Raw genomic sequence first — 20833 nt, 5'->3', positions numbered from 1 at the left:
GTTAACTTCTTAACCTTTGTATCTTCAACTTTGAAATGGGTATAAATAATAGTAGCTAACTCATAGACTGTTGTAAGAATTAAATGAGATATTACAAATAAAATATTTAGCATTTAGCACACAGCTTGGCAAAAAATAATACCCAGGAAGAATTAGTTATTAAATTAATGTTAATACTATCATTTTATAGGTCTTTTTTAGTAATTATAAGACTGGAGGGTTATGCTTTAACTCTAACTTCCTTCTGCCAATGACAAATCCCAACATCTGATAGACCTTTCTCTTTATGAAAGAAAAAAAAGGTGCCGATACAGTAAGCACAGAAAATAAACATTTTGAACTCTGTACCTTTTTTCAGGAATGTTACTCCCAGAAGAAATTTTATCAGATGCTTTGTAAGAATACATCTTCTCCAAGTTAGACTGTTTTAAAACATATAAAGGTCCATTAAAAAAAAATTAGAAGTTTCAAAACCTTTCAAATACAGAAAAAATAAGATACAAAATCTCATGATGACAGTTCCTCCTCTAATTACCAAACAAAAATCATCACCTGAAAATAGCTCTCAGATTATAAGGCAGTTAGAAATGTAATGTCCTATTCCTCCCAAATCTATAGAGAATATATGATCGAAATAGTTATTTGAGGCACAGCAGAAGCCAAAGTTATAAAATGATTCAGTTAAATTCTGCATACTTCAATAAAACAGAAAAACTTTACAAAAAATTTAATTCAGCACATTTTCCTATTGCTCCAGTGTTCCAATTAGCTGAAGTCTGCCTGTGAGTATTTAATCTTTAATTGTTATCTAAGATCGAATAACAAAGCAAGAAAGTATGTGTGCACATATGTGTATGTGTATAGCTTTCGTTGAGAACAAGTATTTAAGACTCATGCTTATTTTTTCTATCAATTATAAGTATCATAATGTGAAAAAAAAAAAAAAAAAAAAAACTCCAGGCCAAATGGTTTAATAAAATAGGCTTTAAAAAAATTAAAGTAAGTTACTTTCTCAAATATTTTTAACTGTCTTATTAGCCCCAGAAATCACATACTGCATATTTTATCCTGTTCATAGCACTACTCTTTCCAAAGTTTATGTTTTGTTACATATGGCATTTCATTCAATAAAGAAGGAAGTCAATAAGAACCACCTCTTTAACAAACCAACCTTCTTCTCTGCAGTTAATTCAATTGGTACTCGATTAGAGGAATGTTGTTCAGCGCCAGGTGGTACAGTTTTAGAACTGAAATATAATAAAATTAAAGTATCTCAAACTTTAAAATGTAATTATCTAATATCATGTCTCCACTCCCAGAAAGGCAGATAAGATTGCATTACTTTTTTAGAGCTGAAAATTTTTTAAATTTGTTTTTTTTTTTTTAAGAACAAGCTCTGGAAAGTGCTTTTTAAGCTCTTTAAAGTTTAAAGCTCTTTAGTTTTTTAAGTTTAAAAGAAAAGTTGCTTATGTAATACACAATATAGGGATTGCAGTCAATAATACAGTCTTATAAACTTCAAAGTTATGAAGAGACTAGGTTGTTCTCAACACAGAAATTATAATTATGTGACATGATAGAGGTGTTAGCTAAGTCACTGTAGTTATCATATTGCAATATATACATCTATCAAACCAACACGCTTGTATACTTCAAACTTACACAATGTTATATGTCAATTACACCTCAATTTTTTTTAAAAAGGGGGAAAAATCCATAAATGATAACATGTAAAGAAACAAAAAAGAAGGCATCACATGTATTCCCTTGCGACCTTCTTCTATACATAAGAAGGAAATATGATATGTGGATTCTTCAATATTGATCTCCGTGCTGCTTCTTTAACCAATGGGAAAGTAACTTTCTAAATACTATACTCAACTACTTCCTATCAATCAAGAAAATGTTCTATGATTTATCTTTTACCCACTGGCTCTCATCCTCAAACTAGCTAAAAGAGGTATGCAAAGCAATCTTTACTCATATTATCTTTGTGGTGCCTATGAATTGGTATAATTTGACATTTTAACAATAAAAAATACAGAAGTTAAAAAAAAATGAAAAATGAACCTTGGTAGAAGAAACACCCTCGGACACAATTCTTCATTAGCTTCAAGTTTAAGTTTCTTAGGAAATTCTCTATTGGCTTCATGAAGCCAACATCTGCCCTATTGAACACAAAAAGAATCTTTTAATACATAGTGAGAGAAATTAAATCAAACAGGTATATTTCTACATTGTTTACCTTTTCTGTAAGAGTGCAAATCCTTATAAATTTTTGTCTCCCAGGAACTTCTACCAAGAATCCTTCAGCCATGAGCTGACGGGACAAAGCCTTCCACCAACTCTCTTTTTGATCCTTGCCAGTGCCAAATAAACTGTGTCTGCGATACTTATCTTCAAGACGCTGGGAATTCTGAAATCAGGAATGAAATCTGTAGCTAAAAATGCTTTTTTAATTAAACAGGGTAAGTAAAATAGAACTGTCTATTCATTTTTTTGGATTTCAACTTTAAAAACCTACAAAATTTTATGCCTATCCTGCTTGTTCTGAATACTTAACTTATACATAAATATATAATCAAAATAGTGTTCCTTTACTATATGAAGTAATGGCAGGCAATTTCACATATAATTCACATGCATTTTCCAATGCATAGGTTTGGATATGTTTGGGATATTTAACCTAGGCTATTTAGACCTTTTATTAATATATTTTATGGTCTGAAAATAGTAATTATAAGCTACAGCTCAAGACTAGAAGCAGTATGACCCAACAGCTAATAATCAAAGAATACACTGCAAAAATTCGGTCCTCACTGCATGGCTGTATTCACTGTGCTTTTGTTCTTGAGGTACTGCCAAGTTTACTTAATCTTTTCTGATTTAGTTGCTATACTGAGATACCCGGGGAAAAGCAAGTGCATGCTACAGAGTTGCTGTTTTTGAGGGGTTTTTTCCTTAAGTGAAGAGACAATTCCAGTGGGAGACTCTTTACAAGCCATCACATTCTGGCAATGCTGGGGAAGCTACTCTGCCTCATGTAATTCTCTTGTCCTCTGATAGAGAGGACTCCCCCCACCTTCACTCTCTGTATTTTCCATTCACTGTGCCCTCTTACTATCTCCTTCACTTACCCTACACATTTAAGTACTACCGTTAAATATCTATAGTATCATATGAACATAAAGCTTTATGGAAAGTTGCTCCTGTCTAATGCTTTCGTAGTGAATACAGGAGATGGGGTCATTCTAACCTTCACCCACTCTTACTGCAGAAGCCGGGAAGTTACAAATACTATTTCTCAAAATCTTTTAGCTAGAGTTCTGGGTATGATTTAAGTTCTACTATGCAAAGGCATTTTTAAATGACATCTACAAGTAGGAAATGAGGTAAGACTACTCTAGCTAGTCTTGGAGGTACGCATGATTATGGAGCTGTCTGCTTTTTATGAGCAAGTGCAGGGTGGTTACTAGAGCAAGCAGAAGTGGAACCTCCCTGCTTATAGCTCCCTATGCAGTACACTTTGGGGTCTGGTGCTGTAGTGGCAGCTTCCCAAACTGACAGATTGCTTCTTGTCACAGACGAGGTAGCAGCGCTCATGACTATTTTACGGTATAATCTTATCAACAATAGAAGTGGCTGAATGCCCAGTAATAAATACTTTTCTGTTTAAATTATTTAGAGTGATTATGAGCGAATATAAATTCTATATTTTAGGTTATATTTGTATATCAAAAACATTGCTTGAATATGTCAAGAAGTTATTGTATTCTAAAAATTTCAATATAAAATGCAATCTACAATTTTAGAAATAGGCACAGTCCGTCATTTAACAATTTTACATTTCACCTATTTTCCATGAAGGTTTAACAATCAATACCTAAAAAAATTCAGGATCAAAATCAAAACAATTCATAGGATGAGTTACCGTGGACCTAACTCAAAAATCAGAAGGTTCTCTATTATGAATGTATTAGTTTTATGCAACTGATAAGAATGTTATGCCTACCAGTTTATCATTTTGGAATGTTAAACATGTGAATTAAAGTGAAAGAGCCTAAATAAAGCTGATCCCTCACACAAAGGAAACCTAGGCTGCCATGAGATTAAAGTGGAACAAAATCCCATCAGAAACACTTCAGTGCCTAGAAACTGAGCTTACCACAAAGGTGTCTGATAGGTTTGTTAACAGTCTCTAAGTGTATTCTATTTATCTTAAAAATAAAAATAGAATTATTTTTATTAAGATAGCTAAGTAATGAGCTTTAGTATCATGGTGATTATATTTACCAAAATTTTATTAGAACAAGATTTAGAGAAATAGAAACACCCAGGTACAACATGGTATCTTTTTCCCTGTTAACAGTCCCTACCTAAGCCAAATAACTTTGGGTTGACTTGAAAAGAATGCTTAAAATCAAACATTAGAGAATTTCAGAGCTAGGAGGAACATTGGATCTCTCTGATCTACATGGTTATTTTTTACTCATATTACTAACAAATAATCAGAAGCTCAAAGATGTTAATTGGTAGCCTAAGTTCCTAGAACTACAAGTAGAACACAGGCCTCCTGAGTACTAGTTCTAATCTTTTATTACTCTATCATGTGTACACACAAATATACATATGCAACATATATACTACAAATAAATATCCCACATATACATATACACATACACACATATATACATCGTTTGTAGTCAGTACAGCAAAATCACCAGGATTCAAGTCACAGCTCTGGTACTTACTACCCTTTTGACTTTGGACAAGTTACTTAACTTACCTGGGCTTCTATTTTCTCAGCTGCTATACAAGTATTAACAATAGCTTCTATCTCTTGGGGATATTGTAAAAATTGAATAAGCAAGCCTGACTCAGTAACATTAACTTTCTTTTTATTAGTTAACAGTTGGTCCTTTAACGCAACCTGAATTCCCTAATCTAAAAGAAAAACCATTATGGGGGCACCTGGGTGGCTCAGTGGGTTAAGTGTCTGACTCTTGATTTCAGCTCAGGTCATGACCTCAAGGTCATGAGATTGAGCCTTGGTACTGGGTGTGGAGCCTGCTTAAGATTCTCTCTCTTCCCCTCTTCTCTGCCCCTCTCTCCTGCACAAGCATGTGTATGCGTGCACATTCTCTAACACAGATAAATAAATCTTTAAAAAAAAAAGAAAGAAAGAAAAACCACTACTTAGTTATCTAGTCAGTTTTCCCTATAACACTTATAATAGTACTCTATATCTGCTAGGGGCTTATACTTGCAGTAGAAGATTCTATTGCTTGCAAACTAGTAACACCAAAGGTATTAAATTGCCTAATAGTACTTATTAGCAATCTCAACACTAGAATTATTCTTCTACTCTTCCTAAGGAAAAAAAAAAAAAAAAAAAGAAAACCCTACAAAACCTTAAGTGAACGAACACATTTACTAGTATGAAGCAATGAGATTTTTTTTCTAATCAGCAGAGTAATTGTTCTTCCCCTCATGAAAACTGTAAATACTGTATACTGTGTGAATAAATTTACACTGTCTTGTTTCCATGGAAATCACCGTGCCCAGAAAGCTGCTATAGAAACTACAGGGATTTGGGCATTGATTTTAAGGAAGGCACATTCTACAGATACATCCCTTACCAATCACATTCATTCTAGTATCTCCAGATCATTCGATCTAAAAATAAAAATGTAAAACTGCATGTGAACAGCATAATAAATAGAGAAGGCACTAAAACAATAATCAGGAAAGCTGCTTGCTCACCCTGATTCTGGCACAGAGTAATATGACCCAGGACAGGTCCTCTAACTTTCAGGGATTCAGTATCAACCACTGTAAAATAAGGCATAGGGATAGTCTTTTTGCTCTAGAAGACACACTCAAAAAGGGAAATTATCTCACATTTTTCTTTTAAAAATCAGGTTGGGAAAATAAGGAACACCAAACTGGCATATCGAGGAATATGGAAACTACTAATTGATGGATAAATATTAGAATAAAGAGAGCTGGGAGAGGGATCCCTGGGTGCCGCAGCGGTTTAGCGCCTGCCTTTGGCCCAGGGCACGATCCTGGAGACCCAGGATCGAATCCCACGTCGGGCTCCCGGTGCATGGAGCCTGCTTCTCCCTCTGCCTATGTCTCTGCCTCTATCTCTCTCTCTCTCTGTGAGTGCCTATCATAAAAGAATGAATGAATGAATGAATGAATGAATGAATGAATGAATGAATGAATAAATAAATAAATAAATAAATAAATAAATAAGAGCTGGGAGGCTAGAACCCAAACCAAAGTATCACTTTCTAATAAAAGCAAAATCTTTGAATGTCTATCTGATAGAGAAAACAAAGAACCTGCCAATTGTTCAAAGTAACTTCTTTAAAAATCACAATTGTTTTCTGTGGTAAATCTTTCTGCTTAGGGATGCCACACTTCCCTCTACCTTTCTTCTCTCATTCCATCTCTGAATGTCCAAATCTACTACATCTCCTATGAAAAAGAAAGCTCCAATGATACTGATAGAATCACAAAGACTTCTCTAATTTCCAGGTATTAACAAGTACTCTCTCCAGAACTTATATCTATTCATATGTCCTTTATCATCTCTTTCAATGCTACACTATACTTATTTCTTCCCAAGTAACACCTTCCATGTTAGATGATGCGTTTCATCTAATTCAGGCTTTGAGTTCTCCACAAAACATAGTGCCTTACACACACACAAAAAGATGTTTAATAACTAATGGGAAAAAATAGGTATAAGCTTAAACTCTCAAGTCTTAAATCTCTATGTTACTAAAGTGTAAAACAAGCCTACAGTTTCTGTTTACATTTTAATTTTTCTTTTGCCTCTTTCCCAATTCCTACAAGGCAAAAAAGCTCAGAGCTGCCACTCCAGGTCTTATATGCTAAGTGCAAAATAAAATCAAAAGAGAAAAAAAAATTATCTTTAGGAATAGATTTCAATCACACAAAATAGCTTACCCAAAAAATTAAATAGATACCCCTCTCCTGTTCAATACTTCAAAAATTATAAAGGGTGATTAAAACTAGCAATTGTTTTCTAGTGGCTGCTTATAGTCAAAGCACTTTTATCAAAAGTATTACCTAACTCTGGAGCCATGGCAAGGTTTAGCACTTTGATAATATGATCAGGAATGAGGTTTCACTTAATGTCTTGGTTATATAAATTAAGTGCTATGCTTCTGTTTTCTGATCTATAAAATTATGATAATCCTTGCATATTTTATCACTTATTCAGACATTTAAAAATATTTATGTGGTGAGCTGTTTAGATGGCTAAAACAGTTTCTTACATTTCTAATATTTAATTCCTAACCAAACCTGTGCTATTTAAAAACAAAATTTTTAACTCCATCCACAAATACTTGGATGGGCTGTATAACTGTTTATAATATTTAGAAAAATCTAGTGTAAGAAAGGAGAATCACATGTTGCTTAAATTGTATTCGTTATATATATGTACAAATATTATCTCTTTAAAACTCTAAGAGTTTTCAGTTTAATATATTTATCATCTTACAGATCAAAATTATCTACAAAGATATCAATTTCCCTAAATTAGTTAAGGTGGACAATTTACTACATTCCTAAAGGAATCACAATTATAATTTTTAAGACAATATCCCAATAGATACCAAAATCATTGAAATGGAAGGAAAAAAAATTACCTTATTTTCCTTGTAGTTAATGTCTACAAATTTTTGTTATGTGGTATTTTTTGAAAAGTTTCACATCTTTATCTAGCAAGGGTAGTATAAAATTTCACAAAGAATAAACTTCTTAATTTGAAGACTCCCAGAAGAGACTGTCAGTATAAATGGTCTGACTTGGTTTTCAAATAATAGGTGAAATCTGATCCCTCTTGTGGCCAGTTCAAGTTTGTGTAGGAGCCCACTTACACTTATTTGTTGATACTGGATACTGCTGGCTTATACCAAATTAAAACAAGGAGACAAACCATAAGAGACTCTTTATCATAGGAAACAAACTGAAGGTCGCTGGAGGGGCAGGGGTGGGGAGGATGGGGTCACTGGGTGATGGACATTAAGGAGGACACATGATGTAATGAGCACTGGGTGCTATATAAGTCTGATGAATCACTGACCTCTATGATGAAATCAATAATACATTATATGTTAATTAATTGAATTTAAACAAAAATTTTAATTTTTTTTTATAAATTAACATCTTCAACTGGAATGCACAGGTTTTGAAGATGACAGAGACAGAAGAAACTTTCATAGACCTCAATTAAACTTAATCTATCCTTTGCAACTTAAATTCTTAAAAAAAAAAAAGATACTAGAAAAAAAAAGATAGTAGTTCTCATACCACCTAAAAGCAAGTTCCTTAACTTGGAACACTAATTAATTAATTAATTAATTGTGGCAACATTATTAAATTTCTAATCAAACTGGTGATTTAAAAACAAAATTATAGTGGGCCTGAGGAGGGAAAAAACAAAAAACAAAAACACAAAATTTTAAACTCCATTCAGGATCTAAAAACATCACTACCTGAAAAGTTAACATGTTTTCAATATCTCATTAAAGATACTTCACAATTGGGACGCCTGGTGGCTTGGTAGTTGAGCATCTGCCTTTGGCTCAGGTCATGATCCTGAGGTCCTGGGTTGAGTCCTGCATCAGGTTCCCTACAGGAAGCCTATGTCTCTGCCTATCTCTGCATGTCTCTCATGAATAAGTAAATAAAATCTTTAAAAAACAGTATTTCACAACTAACTTAACATGTCCCTTTTTAAACAAGATAAAAATTCAGAAAATAAGTATTTACAGGAAGCATTCAAGTATTTATCAAATAAATGCTTACCTAAATTATTTTTAAATTCAACATACAAAATAAGAATATTAATCTCTACTTTTAAGTATCTTTTTAATAAATATACATATTTGCAAAGGATTCTATCTCCCACTTTGGTTTATTCAACCACTAGCAATACATAATACTTAGCTTTTCTTTACAGACTTCTAAATGAGGAATAAAATCATATGGACAAAAGGACTACAGACTGTAAGGGTCATGACTTACTCATATTGTACTTGCAAATGTTAGCATAATCCTGTCATGCTAATCACTAAAAGCAGCTGAATTGACTAATGCTATTTATTCAATGGTAAAGCCAGAAACAAAACAAAACAAAACAAAACAAAACTTGGAATTTTAAATACCCATGATAAGAAACAGAAAAGAAGTAAAGAAAAACTACTGACAATAGTTATTGAACTTACAAATATTCACTGAAATTAAAGTTTTGCTCAAAGAATTTACTACTTTCCAGGACAAGAAGAGAGACAATTTTGTTCTACCTGTCTCCTGATGCAGTGAAAGCATCTTTCTTGATTTTCCTAAGAAAGACTAGTTTAGGGATTCATCCAACTATAACGTAATAAGCTAATACTAGAATGAGGTGCAGAGCTGAACATCAATTTGAAATATGAAAACAGCAGTATATGTAACACTCAGGTTTTGTCAAAAGTAATGAATGCAGTGCTTAATTGGAACTTAATATGGCTCTCTGACTTTCCAATAACTCGTCTAAAGTCAAAGCTGCAATCCTAATTCAACAAACTTCTGAAGAAAAGAGTAACAGGAGTACAAGAACTATGAAGGTGACTCACAGATATACTTACAGATCCTTGGAGAAATAAAATCGGAAGCCCAATTCCAAACTTTTCTCCTAAGATTTTCACAGCAGATAATAGCTGGAATGTTTGTGGACCAAAATCCTGTGATGCGTCATCTGAATCATCAATGGAAGAGCATTGATCCAATCTAAGTAATAATATAATAGAAAGCTTAGCTAAGACATGTACCCTTAGAAATAAAAATATTATATATAATAGACAAGTAAAAAAAATCTCAAATATGCCAACTGCTTCATAAGCTAACAAATAGAGTTTGTTACAGCCAAGATCACGTGAAATATGCAAAAACATGAACCATAAACCATAATATATCTTTGCATGTTATGTTGATGGTTCTCAACACTAGCGCCTTGGAACCCAAATTTCACAGGAGGTACCTTGGACCATAAACAGAAGAGTAGGGAGTTCAAGCAAGCAGAGTGCAGAAGTATAGCTTGAAAAGCTCCATTGACTGATTATATAAATACTGGACTTTTGGGTTAGGTTGTGATGAGGGGAAAAGACTGTTGCAAAAAAAAGTTAATAACTTAAGAACCAAATCTCCTATGAAATAAATTATTAGCTTAAACTCTGATGACCGTAAAATACGACACAAAGATAAACTGCACCTCATTTAAGTCCACTTAGAAGTTACATTCCTAAGCCATCCTTCAAGTAGATTTGAAATTATCATTAATATAAATGATATTAATATAAATGAGAATTCTTTAAAGTTGGTTGAGAACAAAGGATTCCTTAGAGAAAATCAACTACCTTAATTCAATTGCCTTCTTTAGAACAAATAGCTTTGAAATAGCAGTAAGAATAGTCAATATTCCAGATATAATAATATGCTTTTTGGGGGGGAAGACTAGATTTAGGTTTATCCTATTTTAACTTCTTTAGTGGGATATTAAGCTCATTTTCTTTTCTAATATGAATATTGAAAGCTATCAGATTCTCACAAAGTACCACCTATGCTGTATCTTCCAAGTTTTAATGTATATTATTGTAATCATAACTAAAGTTCTAAAAATGTTTTAATTTCCAGTCTGATTTTTTCTTTGATTTATGAGTAATTTAAAAGTTTTATTTTTAACTTCCAAATGAATGAGAAATTTTATCCTCTTATTTCCTTCTAATTCAACTGCATTCTGATCAGAAAAAGTGGCATGTTTTATACCAATACATTGAAAACTTTTGAGACAACACTACAGTCTAGAACAGGGGCCAGAAAACTTTTCTTAAAGGGCCAGATTGTAAATAGTTAGGTTTTGTGGGCCATACTGTTTCTGTGTCACAGTTACTGGGATTCAACTCTGCAAAAACAGCCACAGATAATATATAAACAAAAGGGTATGCTGGATTCCAAGAAAACTTCACCTACAAAAACAGGCAGCAAAGTGGATTTGGTTTACAAGCCATAGTTTGCCAATCTTACCTTAACACAGAGTCAAAAATTTTTTTGAAGATTTTATTTATTTATTCATGAGAGACACAGAGAGAGGCAGAGATACAGGCAGAGGGAGAAGCAGGCTCCCTGCAGGGAGATCACAACCTGAGCCAAAGGCAGTCACTCAACCAATGAGCCACCCGGGTGCCACACACTGAGTCAAATTTTTATCAATATTCCATGTATGTTTGAGAAGTGTAATCTCTAGTTCAGTGCTTCCCAGCAAGTGTGCTGCAAATGGATTATAGGGGTGCTGTATAATCACTGTTCTGGACAGAACCTGGACTCAAGTAGTAAATAGCCTAGTGTGCTATATAGGTGTTATTATTAGCTTTGTGGATCATGAAGTAAAAATGTTTGAGGTACATTGTTCTAAATGCTTAGTACAGGGTTCTAAATAGCAAGTGTGTGATAAACCAAACTTGTTACTATGTTGATCAAATTTTCTATAGCTTACTAATTGTTGGATTACTAAACCTACCAATAGCCAAAAATTATATACAACTCTTCTACTTTAATTATATCCAACTACTACTACTATAATGGGTTTGTTGCTTTCTTCCAGCTGTTGTGTCAATTTGTGCTTTATATAATTGCAGGGCATTTGGGGTTTGTTTGTTTGTTTGTTTGTTTGTTTTTTTAAGGTGCACTGAACAATTCTGTCCTCTCAGTGAAGCAACATTTTGTCACCACAGAGATCATCTACATCCCTAATACTTATTTTTTGGTCTCAGAGTAACACAGTGATCATGCCTAGGCATATGGCGAACTCAACTAGTTATACCATTTGTTTTTATTCTTTCAATTAATATACAGTTAAAAATGACTATAATCTGTGTATATGTAAAGTTCAACCAATTTAAACACATCTGTTGATTCATATGCACAGATTCATCTAACCACACAATCAACTACCATCACAATCAGGACACATAACAAATCCATCACCTTGAACAGTCCTTTGTGCTAGCCCTTTGTAATCATACCCTCCACCTCTCTCTGACCTCTGGCAACCACTGACCTTTTTCTTCATCCCTATAGTAGAGTCTTACTTTTGAGAGAATATCATATAAACTGGATCATACTGTAAAACTTTTATTATTTCTTCTTTTAAATGTTTGGTAAAATTTGCCATTTAAGCCATGTGGGCTATGGAATTTTATTTCCAGGCATTTTTAACAGATCTAATTTCTTTAACAGTCGTACAACTATCTGAGTCATCTACTTCATTGTGGGTGAATTTAGCTTGAGGTTCTCAAGGAATTGGGTCCACTTCCTCTAAATTACTGAATGTATGTGTACTGAGCTATTCATAGTGTTTTCCTTATGATCCTTTTAATGTCTATTGGGCCTGTAGTGAAATTCCTTTCATTCCCAGGATGGGTAATCTCGGTCTCTTTTTTTTCTTTTTAGAAGTTTCTATCAATTTTATTGGCCTGTAAAAGAGTGAACTTTTGAGTTCTTTGGTTTCCTCTTTTGTTTTTCTGTTTTCTATTTCATTTATGCTCTTACCTTTATTATTTCCTTCCTCTGCTTCTTTTTAGTTTACTTTGGAAGCTTAATTACAGCTTTGAAACTTTTCTTCTATTTAAAGTATTTGATGCTCTACATTTTCCTCTCATTGTTGCTTTAGCTGCATCCCATACATTTTGTATTTTTATTTAATTTGGTTCAAAATATTTTCCAGTTGACCTTGAGACCTCCTCTTTGACTCATGGGTACTTAGTAGTGTGATATTTAATCTTCAAGTATTTGGAGACTTTGCTATCTTTATGTTACTGGTTTCTAGTTTAATTCTATCATAGTTAGAAAACACACACTGTATGAACAAAATTTTTTAAATATATTAAGGTTTGTTTTATGACCCAGAATATAATCTATGTTTGTGAACATTCCATTTGCACCTGGGAAGAATGTTTATTCCACTGTTGTTAGGTTGAATGTTCCAACAAAGTTAATATGATCTAGTTTATTGACAGTCCTGTTCATTTCTATCTTCTTACTGATTTTCCATCTACTAGTTCTATTAATTACTGAGAGAAGATGTTGAAGTCGCCAACTGTAATTATGGATTTCTGTATTTCTCCTGTTAATTCTGTCAGTTCTTTTGTTAAGTGTATACACACTTAGGATTATGTGTTCTTGGATATGATGGTTAACTTTGTGTCAACTTGGCTAGGCTATGATGCTCAGTTGTTTGGTCAAACACTGATCCAGATGCTGTTATAAAGGTATTTTGTAGATGAGATTAACACTTCCAGTCCGTTTACTTTAAGTAAAGGAGACCACCCTTGATAATATGAGTCTTGTCCAATCAAATGAAGGCTTTAAAGAGCAAAGACTGAGAACAAGGAATTGTGACTCAAGACTAGGAACACAGAAATCCTGCCTGACTCTCTAGCCTGCCAGTTTGCCCTACTTATTTTAGATTTGACAATCTGCACAACTGCCAGCAGCCAATTCCTTAAAATCAATCTGTGTGCGTGCATGCATGTGTGTGTGTGTGTCTGTGGAGAACTATGATTAATTGGTAAACTGACCCTTCTATCATCATGTAATGTCTTTCCTTATCCTTGGTAATATTCTTTCTCCAAAGTCTCCACTGTCTGATATTAAAATAATAACTCCAGCTAGTGTTAGTGTTTTCATGGTATACAGTTGTTATCCCTTTATTTTATTTTTATTTATTCATTTTTAAGATTTTACTTATTCATGAGAGACATAAAAAGAAAGAGGCAGAGACATAGGCAGAGGGAGAAGCAGGCTCCCTCTGGGGAGCCTGATGCGGGACTCCATCCCCAGATCCGGGGATCACGGCCTGAGCCAAAGGCAGATGCTCAACCACTGAGCCACCCAGGCACTCTGATCCTTTAATTTTTATCTACTTACATGATTATACTTGTGGATTTCTTACAGATAGCATATAGTTGGGTCATTTCTTTTTAAAGTTTACTTATTTATTTATTTTTAAGTAATCTCTATATCCAACACGGGCTCAAACACGTAACTCCAAGATCAAGAGTAGCATGCTCCTCTGACTGAGCCAGCTATGTACTCCTAGTTGGGTCATATTTTTAAATCAATTCTAACAATGTTTGCCTTTAAATGGTGATATGGACCATTTATATTTAATATAATTATTGATATATTTAAATTTAGGTCCACCATTTTATTGGTGTATCTATTTATAAAGCAAAATAATATTGTTTACTTTGACTTCTATCTAAATAAACTCATTATTTTGTTTTCTTAAAACTGTAATACATATCATTCAACAAAAACTCAATTAAAAATTATGTAAGGGGCACCTAGGTGGCTCAATCAATGGAGTGTCTGATTCTTATCTCAGGTCTTAATCTCAGGGTTGTGAGTTCAAGCCACACATTGGGCATGGAGCCAACCTTAAAAATTATTTGAAAAGGAAGAGAAACAAATATTTTAGAATCTCCATTTCGAAGAAAAAAAATCTTTACCTGGATCTGCAATTATCACAGCATTGTTCAGTTCCCATAATACCCACGGAGGCCTTTCGTAGTTGTTTGTCTTCAAAATGAGACAAGATGAGTCTACCCAAGAGAAAATTTTAAATTAAATAAAAGAACAAAACCATATATGTTAAAATCATTGCTGAAAATAATGAAGTGAAATCATCACTGATTCACCTGGGATCTCATTACCTTGCTTCAGTTGACTGAGGCACAAAGAAAGTTGCCTTAAAAATTCAGCACATATGTAACACCAACAAAATACTGTTTCTACATACTTCTACTTATGTTACAAAACTTTTTCTTAAAATATACCATTCATAGATCTGTTATTAATTAATATAAAACAAATAATACATACTGTCGCCTACATCTTGTGGAATGAAGATATTTTTCCATCTTTGCCATCATCTTTAATTTGTATAATCGAAACTTTTCACTGGTTATCTCACTAAGGCGGTGCCTGTCAATTACAAATATCACAAGAATATATAAAATTGCATTAGTAATTTCATTACTTTTAAATTTATTATTGCTTACTTTTCATAACCTTTAGCATCTACACCTCTATCAAGATTTTTTAAAAATCCATTTCTATCATCCCAGAAAGTTATTGTGTCCTTTTCCAGTCAATCCCCTCATTAGAGGCAAGCATTTTTCTAACTTTTATGAAAATCACTTTTGAAAGAATTCTATACTTATGTCCAAGTATTAATTTTTTTAGCTATCTTTGAAAAATTATTATACACCCTAAAGTTTTTCATTTTTATTTATATGCTACATGTTTTTTGGCAATCTTTCCACTATACATGAATTTTTATACTTTCCTAGTAAAAGGTTGCTATTTATTTTATCTGAGAAACTAAGAATACTGAAAGAGACTCATGATACAAATATAAACCTTCATCCCTATTTGCTCTTCAGAGAACTTCTCATATCCCCCTTAATTATCCCTTTGTACTAAAGGCTATTATGAGACACCAATAAAACATCAGAATTAAGTTCTTCCTTCAAACAATCATAAGTGATTTTTTCCATAACATTCAATTTATTTAAAATTGCTAGCACTAAAGGTATTTTTTAAATACCTTTTATTTTTAAAAGTTAATGTTGCTAGACTCATCCTGACTCTGTTAACTCTAGTCTACTGTAAAGAAATTCCATGAATATCAGTTATCAGATGATGATGACAAGCTCCCAAAAGCTATACATGTCTTTGCAAGAATTCTTGTGAGAATAAATAGAAGTCTGAGTTGAATATTTTTCAGATATTTCAAAAGAAAACAATGTTTGCATATAAGATCTAAATGGTAATACTGATCCTCACCAAACCAGACCTAATATTTTGATTATTTAACCTTCTGACTGATAAAAATACCTCTGTACAATTATCAAAGATGACAACAACAGGGAATCCAGTTAAGTGAGTTCTGGAAAGTCTGAACACAAAAAAGACCCCTTATTCAAAAACATTCTTATTATCTGACACCACTAACCACAATACCTTTCCATATAATTTACCTAAAAGTTTCTTCCAACTGTTGACTCTAGTTTTTCCTAGCCCACAGCCTAAAATTTATATATATATCACTTATAACCCTTAAACAACACAAGTTTAAACTGCATTGGTCCACTTACATGTGAATTTTTTTATAAATACAGTACAGTACTGTAATGTATTTTCTCTTATGATTTTTTAAAATAGCATTTTCTTTTTTCTAGCTTATTTATGGTAAGAATACGGTATATAATAGATATAACATTTAAATAAGTGCTAATCTACTATTTGTTATTCATTACACTTCCAGCCAATAGCTGGCTATTAGGAGTTAAGTTTTAGAAGAGTCAAAGGTTAGACAGATTTTCGACTGCATGGGGGAGTCGGCACTTCTAACCTTCCTGTTGTTCAAGGATCAACTGTAGTTGAGGGGGGCACTTGACAGGATGAGCACTGGGTGTTATGCTATATGTTGGCAAATCGAACTCCAATAAAAAAAATATATACAAAAAAAAAAAAAAAAAGATCTGCCATTTCCATTATACTCTAAGCCTTCTGAGAACAGGTACCATATATGTTCTTATTTATCATTGTATCCCCAGCATAGAGCATATGCTTAGAACACAGAGGGCACTCAAAACACTGCTGAAATAGCCTCATCAGTTACCATCTGTTTTTTTCCTGAGATTTTATTCCCCTATGGATGAGGGAACCAGTTGCTAAACGCTGTACCAAAACTTTTTGCAAGATGAAAATTTCCTTTCCAATATAAATCTCATAGAACTTAAGTATCAATAAAAGACTTGCTTCATTTAAACACTGAACACAATTTTTTTCAGGGCAGTCAGTACAGTGAATAGATACAGTGCAACATGATTATTCACACACAGTCAAGGAAAGCTGGCATGCTTTCATAAAACTAACAAAAAAAAAAAAAATGGTAAAGAAGGTCAAATAGGGATTGGTAAAAGTCACTTGAAATTAGCACCATTGTAGAATGGGAAAAAAGAACCAACAGCAAAATAAATGGTATCTGAAGAAAACTATGGCTGGAGACATAACAAAACTTGAGAGGGCCTGGGGAGAAGAAAGTTTGTCTATGCACAGTATTAGAAAGCACCCATAGGACTTATGTTCCATTCCTAGTCCTGATTTAGTTAATTCTTAACACTAAATGAGGTGTAGCTGAAATTAGGTCATCTCCTCTGGATGGCAACCCTTACCACAAATTTCTTGGATGTTCTCTGTTTTGTTTTGGTTTTTTTTGTTTTGTTTTGGTTTGGTTTGGTTTGGTTTGGTTTTTTTTTTTTTTTTTAATTTATTTATTCATGATAGTCACACGGAGAGAGAGAGAGGCAGAGACACAGGCAGAGGGAGAAGCAGGCTCCATGCACCGGGAGCCCGACGTGGGATTCGATCCCAGGTCTCCAGGATCGCGCCCTGGGCCAAAGGCAGGCGCCAAACCGCTGCGCCACCCAGGGATCCCTTGTTTTGGTTTTAAATGCACTTACACACATTACTTGAAATTTTGCATGCTGCTTCAAATATTTTCAAAGCTTATATGGAAAGAAAGAAATGTGCAAGGGTGAATATAATAAATGTTTTTACCTATTTAAGCAAATGTCTGCTGGAGCCCAGAGTACATGACAAGAACTCTGAAGTCCATCACGGCCAGCTCTCCCAATCTCCTGGTAATATGATTCCATTTCCTTAGGAGCACCATAATGAATGACTTTGCGAATGTCAGCTTTATTAATGCCCATTCCAAAAGCTATGGTAGCTACAACACACTAAGAATAAATAAAAACATAGTTTGACAATTATGTAGCAGAACCAAAACCTTAACTCTTTACTTTTTGGGAAGAGTAATTAGTTTATTAACTAAAGTCCCTGGCATGAAACTGAATTTAGCATAATTTCAACCAATCACTTCCAGATTAAAAAACTACCTCCCCAATTTACAAATTAGGCATTGGTAACCCCAAAACAGGTTTTCTATTTCTGTAAAATAGGATTTCTATTTCCTCCCTATAAAAAGTAGCAACTAAATTGATCTCTTTGAACACCTATGAGTACAAGATACGAAATAGGCTCTTAAAATACTTATTATATTAAAAGATACTTCGTGTTAAGGTGAAGTTTCAAGAGTACTTACCTGATTGCCCAGGATCTTAATATTTTCTAGCACTATTCCAAGAAGGAAGGAAGGAAACTTCTCATTATAGATGATAAAATTAAACATGAATTTATCTCTGAATCTTTAAAAGGATAAAACTGGTAAATATCTAATATATATGAGCATACTGAAATGAGATTTACATGATTGGGAGAAATTTTAGGGAAGAGTTTAGTGATAAGAACATACAAAAAAACTAAACAAAATTTTTAACTATTACAATAAAAGAAGATATGCAATAAAATACTATAATATATGGCTTAGAGATAAAATGCATTTACAGATAATTAATTATGTAAATATGTAATATTTGAAATATATATTGATCTAACCAAATTATGTTAATGTTGGGAGGAAAGGGGGTTAGAAACACATTAAGAGAGCAGAAGGGCAGGAAGGGGTGTGAAAGGGAGCTAAACTTTCACTCCTCATAGTGGGAAGTCAACAGACAATGCCTAAAAATAATAAATAAAAAACCAAGTTGTAACACCAAAAGCAAATCATTGCAAAATCTAGTGGTAAACACCAAAAGAATAAACTAAAAGAGATGAGAATAGGAAACAGAAGTGGGGAAGGAAGGAGAGGCTGATATTCTCATGAAAAGCACTATAGCTGGTTCTTTTTTTTTTAAGATTTTATTTATTTATTCATGAGAGACACAGATAGGCAGAGACACAGGCAGAGGGAGGACCAGGCTCCATGCAGGGAGCCTGATGTCAGACTCGATCCAGGACCAGGGGATCACGTACTGAGCCAAAGGCAGGCACTCAACTGCTGAGCCACTCAGATGTCCCTGTAGCTGGTTCTTTAAACTCTGTGTGTGTATAACCAATAAAAATTAAAGTGCTATTAAGAAAATGTATTAAGATGGACCAAGAGGGGCATCTAGGTGGCTCAGTGGTTGAGCATCTGCCTTTGTCTCGGGTTGTGATCCTAGGCTCCTGGGATCAAGTCCCACATCAGGCTCCTTGCAGGGAGCCGACTTCTCCTCTACTTCTGTCTCCACCTCTCTCTGTGTGTCTCCATGAATAAATAAATAAAATCTTAAAAAAAAAAAAAAAAGATGGACCAAGAATAGAAGACAGAAAGAGAAGGAGGGAGATAGAAAAAAAAAAAGAAAATGCTGAACAGATAAAAGGAAGTAGAAGAAAGGTTGAGAGAAAAAAACCATCAAAATAGAAATTTATTAAGAAAAAGCTGTGAGGGGTGCCTGGCTGGCTCAGTCAGTGCATAGTGTGTGCATAGGACTCTTGATCGTGGGTTAGTGACTTCAAGCCTGACTCTGGGTGTAGAGATTACTTAAAAATCTTAAGGGGCGCCTAGGTGCCTCAGTCAGTTAAGCATCTACTTTCAGCTCAGATCACAATCCCAGGGTCCTGGGATCCAGCCCCACCTCAGGCTCTCTGCTCAGCTCTCTGCTCAGAAGGAGGCCTACTTCTCCCGCTTCCCTCTGTCTACAGTTCCCTGTTTGTGGGCACGCGTGTGCTCTTTCTCTATCATGCTCTCAAATAAATAAATAAAATCTTTGGGATCCCTGGGTAGCGCAGCGGTTTGGCGCCTGCCTTTGGCCCAGGGCGCGATCCTGGAGACCCAGGATCAAATCCCACATCAGGCTCCCGGTGCATGGAGCCTGCTTCTCCCTCTGCCTGTGTCTCTGCCTCTCTCTCTCTGTCTGTGACTATCATAAATAAATAAATAAATAAATAAATAAATAAATAAATAAATAAAATGTTAAAAAAAAAAACTTTGGGTAAATAAAACTAGGCCATTTTGCTATACTTGAGAGTGAATAAGCAACATGATAATTTTAAGGTTTTTAAAAATGTATTTGATTCAATTTTCTTCCAGCTTTCCTGGGATATAATTGACATATAACCTTGTATAAGTTTAAGATGCATAATGTGATAATTTGATATATGTATACACTGTGAAGTGATTACCAAAATAAAGTTACTTAACCACATCCATGACCTCCCATAGTTACCATTTACAAGTGTGTGTGTATGTGCATGTGCGTGTGTGGTGAGAACTTGGAAGATCTAATTTTCATCATATGATACTAGCCTGTTTTTTTTTCCTTAAGATTTTAATATTAAGTAATCTTTATATCCAACATGGGGTTCAAACCCACAACCCTGAGATCAAGAGTCATATGCTCTACAAACTAAGCCAGCCAGGGGCCCCTTTATGATACTGTTTTTAGATGACATCACCCTACTCCACAGACATAATGTTCAAAATATCATTATAAACACTCAGGTAAAAATAAAGTATTTTATCAAATAATTTATTCATAGCCTCACCTCAGAAAGAAAAGGAATTCAAGACCTTAAGCTAATAAAATATAAAAGAACATGAAACTAAAAATCAGGACTAAAAGAATGAATGATCACAGACTAAAAATGTAAATCTACATCTGAATATGGTTAGCTTTGATTAAGAATAATACAAAAAAAATCTTTTTCTAAAATTACAAAATAGAAAATACTAAGAATGTAAACATGGTCAATTGAAGACATTAAGATTAGATAGGTGAGCTGGGGAGGTGAACTCTAT

The 20833-nt window shown here is 33.9% G+C and overlaps 1 protein-coding gene and 1 long non-coding RNA gene across 6 annotated transcripts in view; one reads left to right on the top strand and one right to left on the bottom strand.

Annotated features, from left to right (window-relative positions):
- The window catches only part of WRN (WRN RecQ like helicase), a 140802-nt gene that overhangs the window by 33607 nt on the left and 86362 nt on the right, over nt 1-20833 (bottom strand). For all 5 annotated transcript variants that reach the window (XM_077849073.1, XM_077849072.1, XM_077849074.1 and 2 more), the window contains 8 exons: nt 17710-17891; nt 14965-15066; nt 14592-14684; nt 9672-9813; nt 2246-2416; nt 2071-2168; nt 1172-1247; nt 349-422 (listed from right to left, as the gene is read on the bottom strand). In XM_077849073.1, coding sequence (XP_077705199.1) covers nt 349-422; nt 1172-1247; nt 2071-2168; nt 2246-2416; nt 9672-9813; nt 14592-14684; nt 14965-15066; nt 17710-17891 — 938 coding nt within the window. The remainder of the gene's footprint in view (nt 1-348; nt 423-1171; nt 1248-2070; nt 2169-2245; nt 2417-9671; nt 9814-14591; nt 14685-14964; nt 15067-17709; nt 17892-20833) is intronic.
- LOC144284489 (uncharacterized) overlaps nt 13053-20833 on the top strand; it is a 41173-nt gene continuing 33392 nt past the window's right edge. The window contains exon 1 of the long non-coding RNA XR_013352889.1: nt 13053-13179. This is a non-coding gene — a long non-coding RNA (uncharacterized LOC144284489). The remainder of the gene's footprint in view (nt 13180-20833) is intronic.

The sequence above is a fragment of the Canis aureus genome, chromosome 15 (genome assembly GCF_053574225.1).
Source record: "Canis aureus isolate CA01 chromosome 15, VMU_Caureus_v.1.0, whole genome shotgun sequence".
NCBI lineage: Eukaryota > Metazoa > Chordata > Mammalia > Carnivora > Canidae > Canis > Canis aureus.
This window is presented reverse-complemented; position numbering and strand designations above follow the sequence as displayed.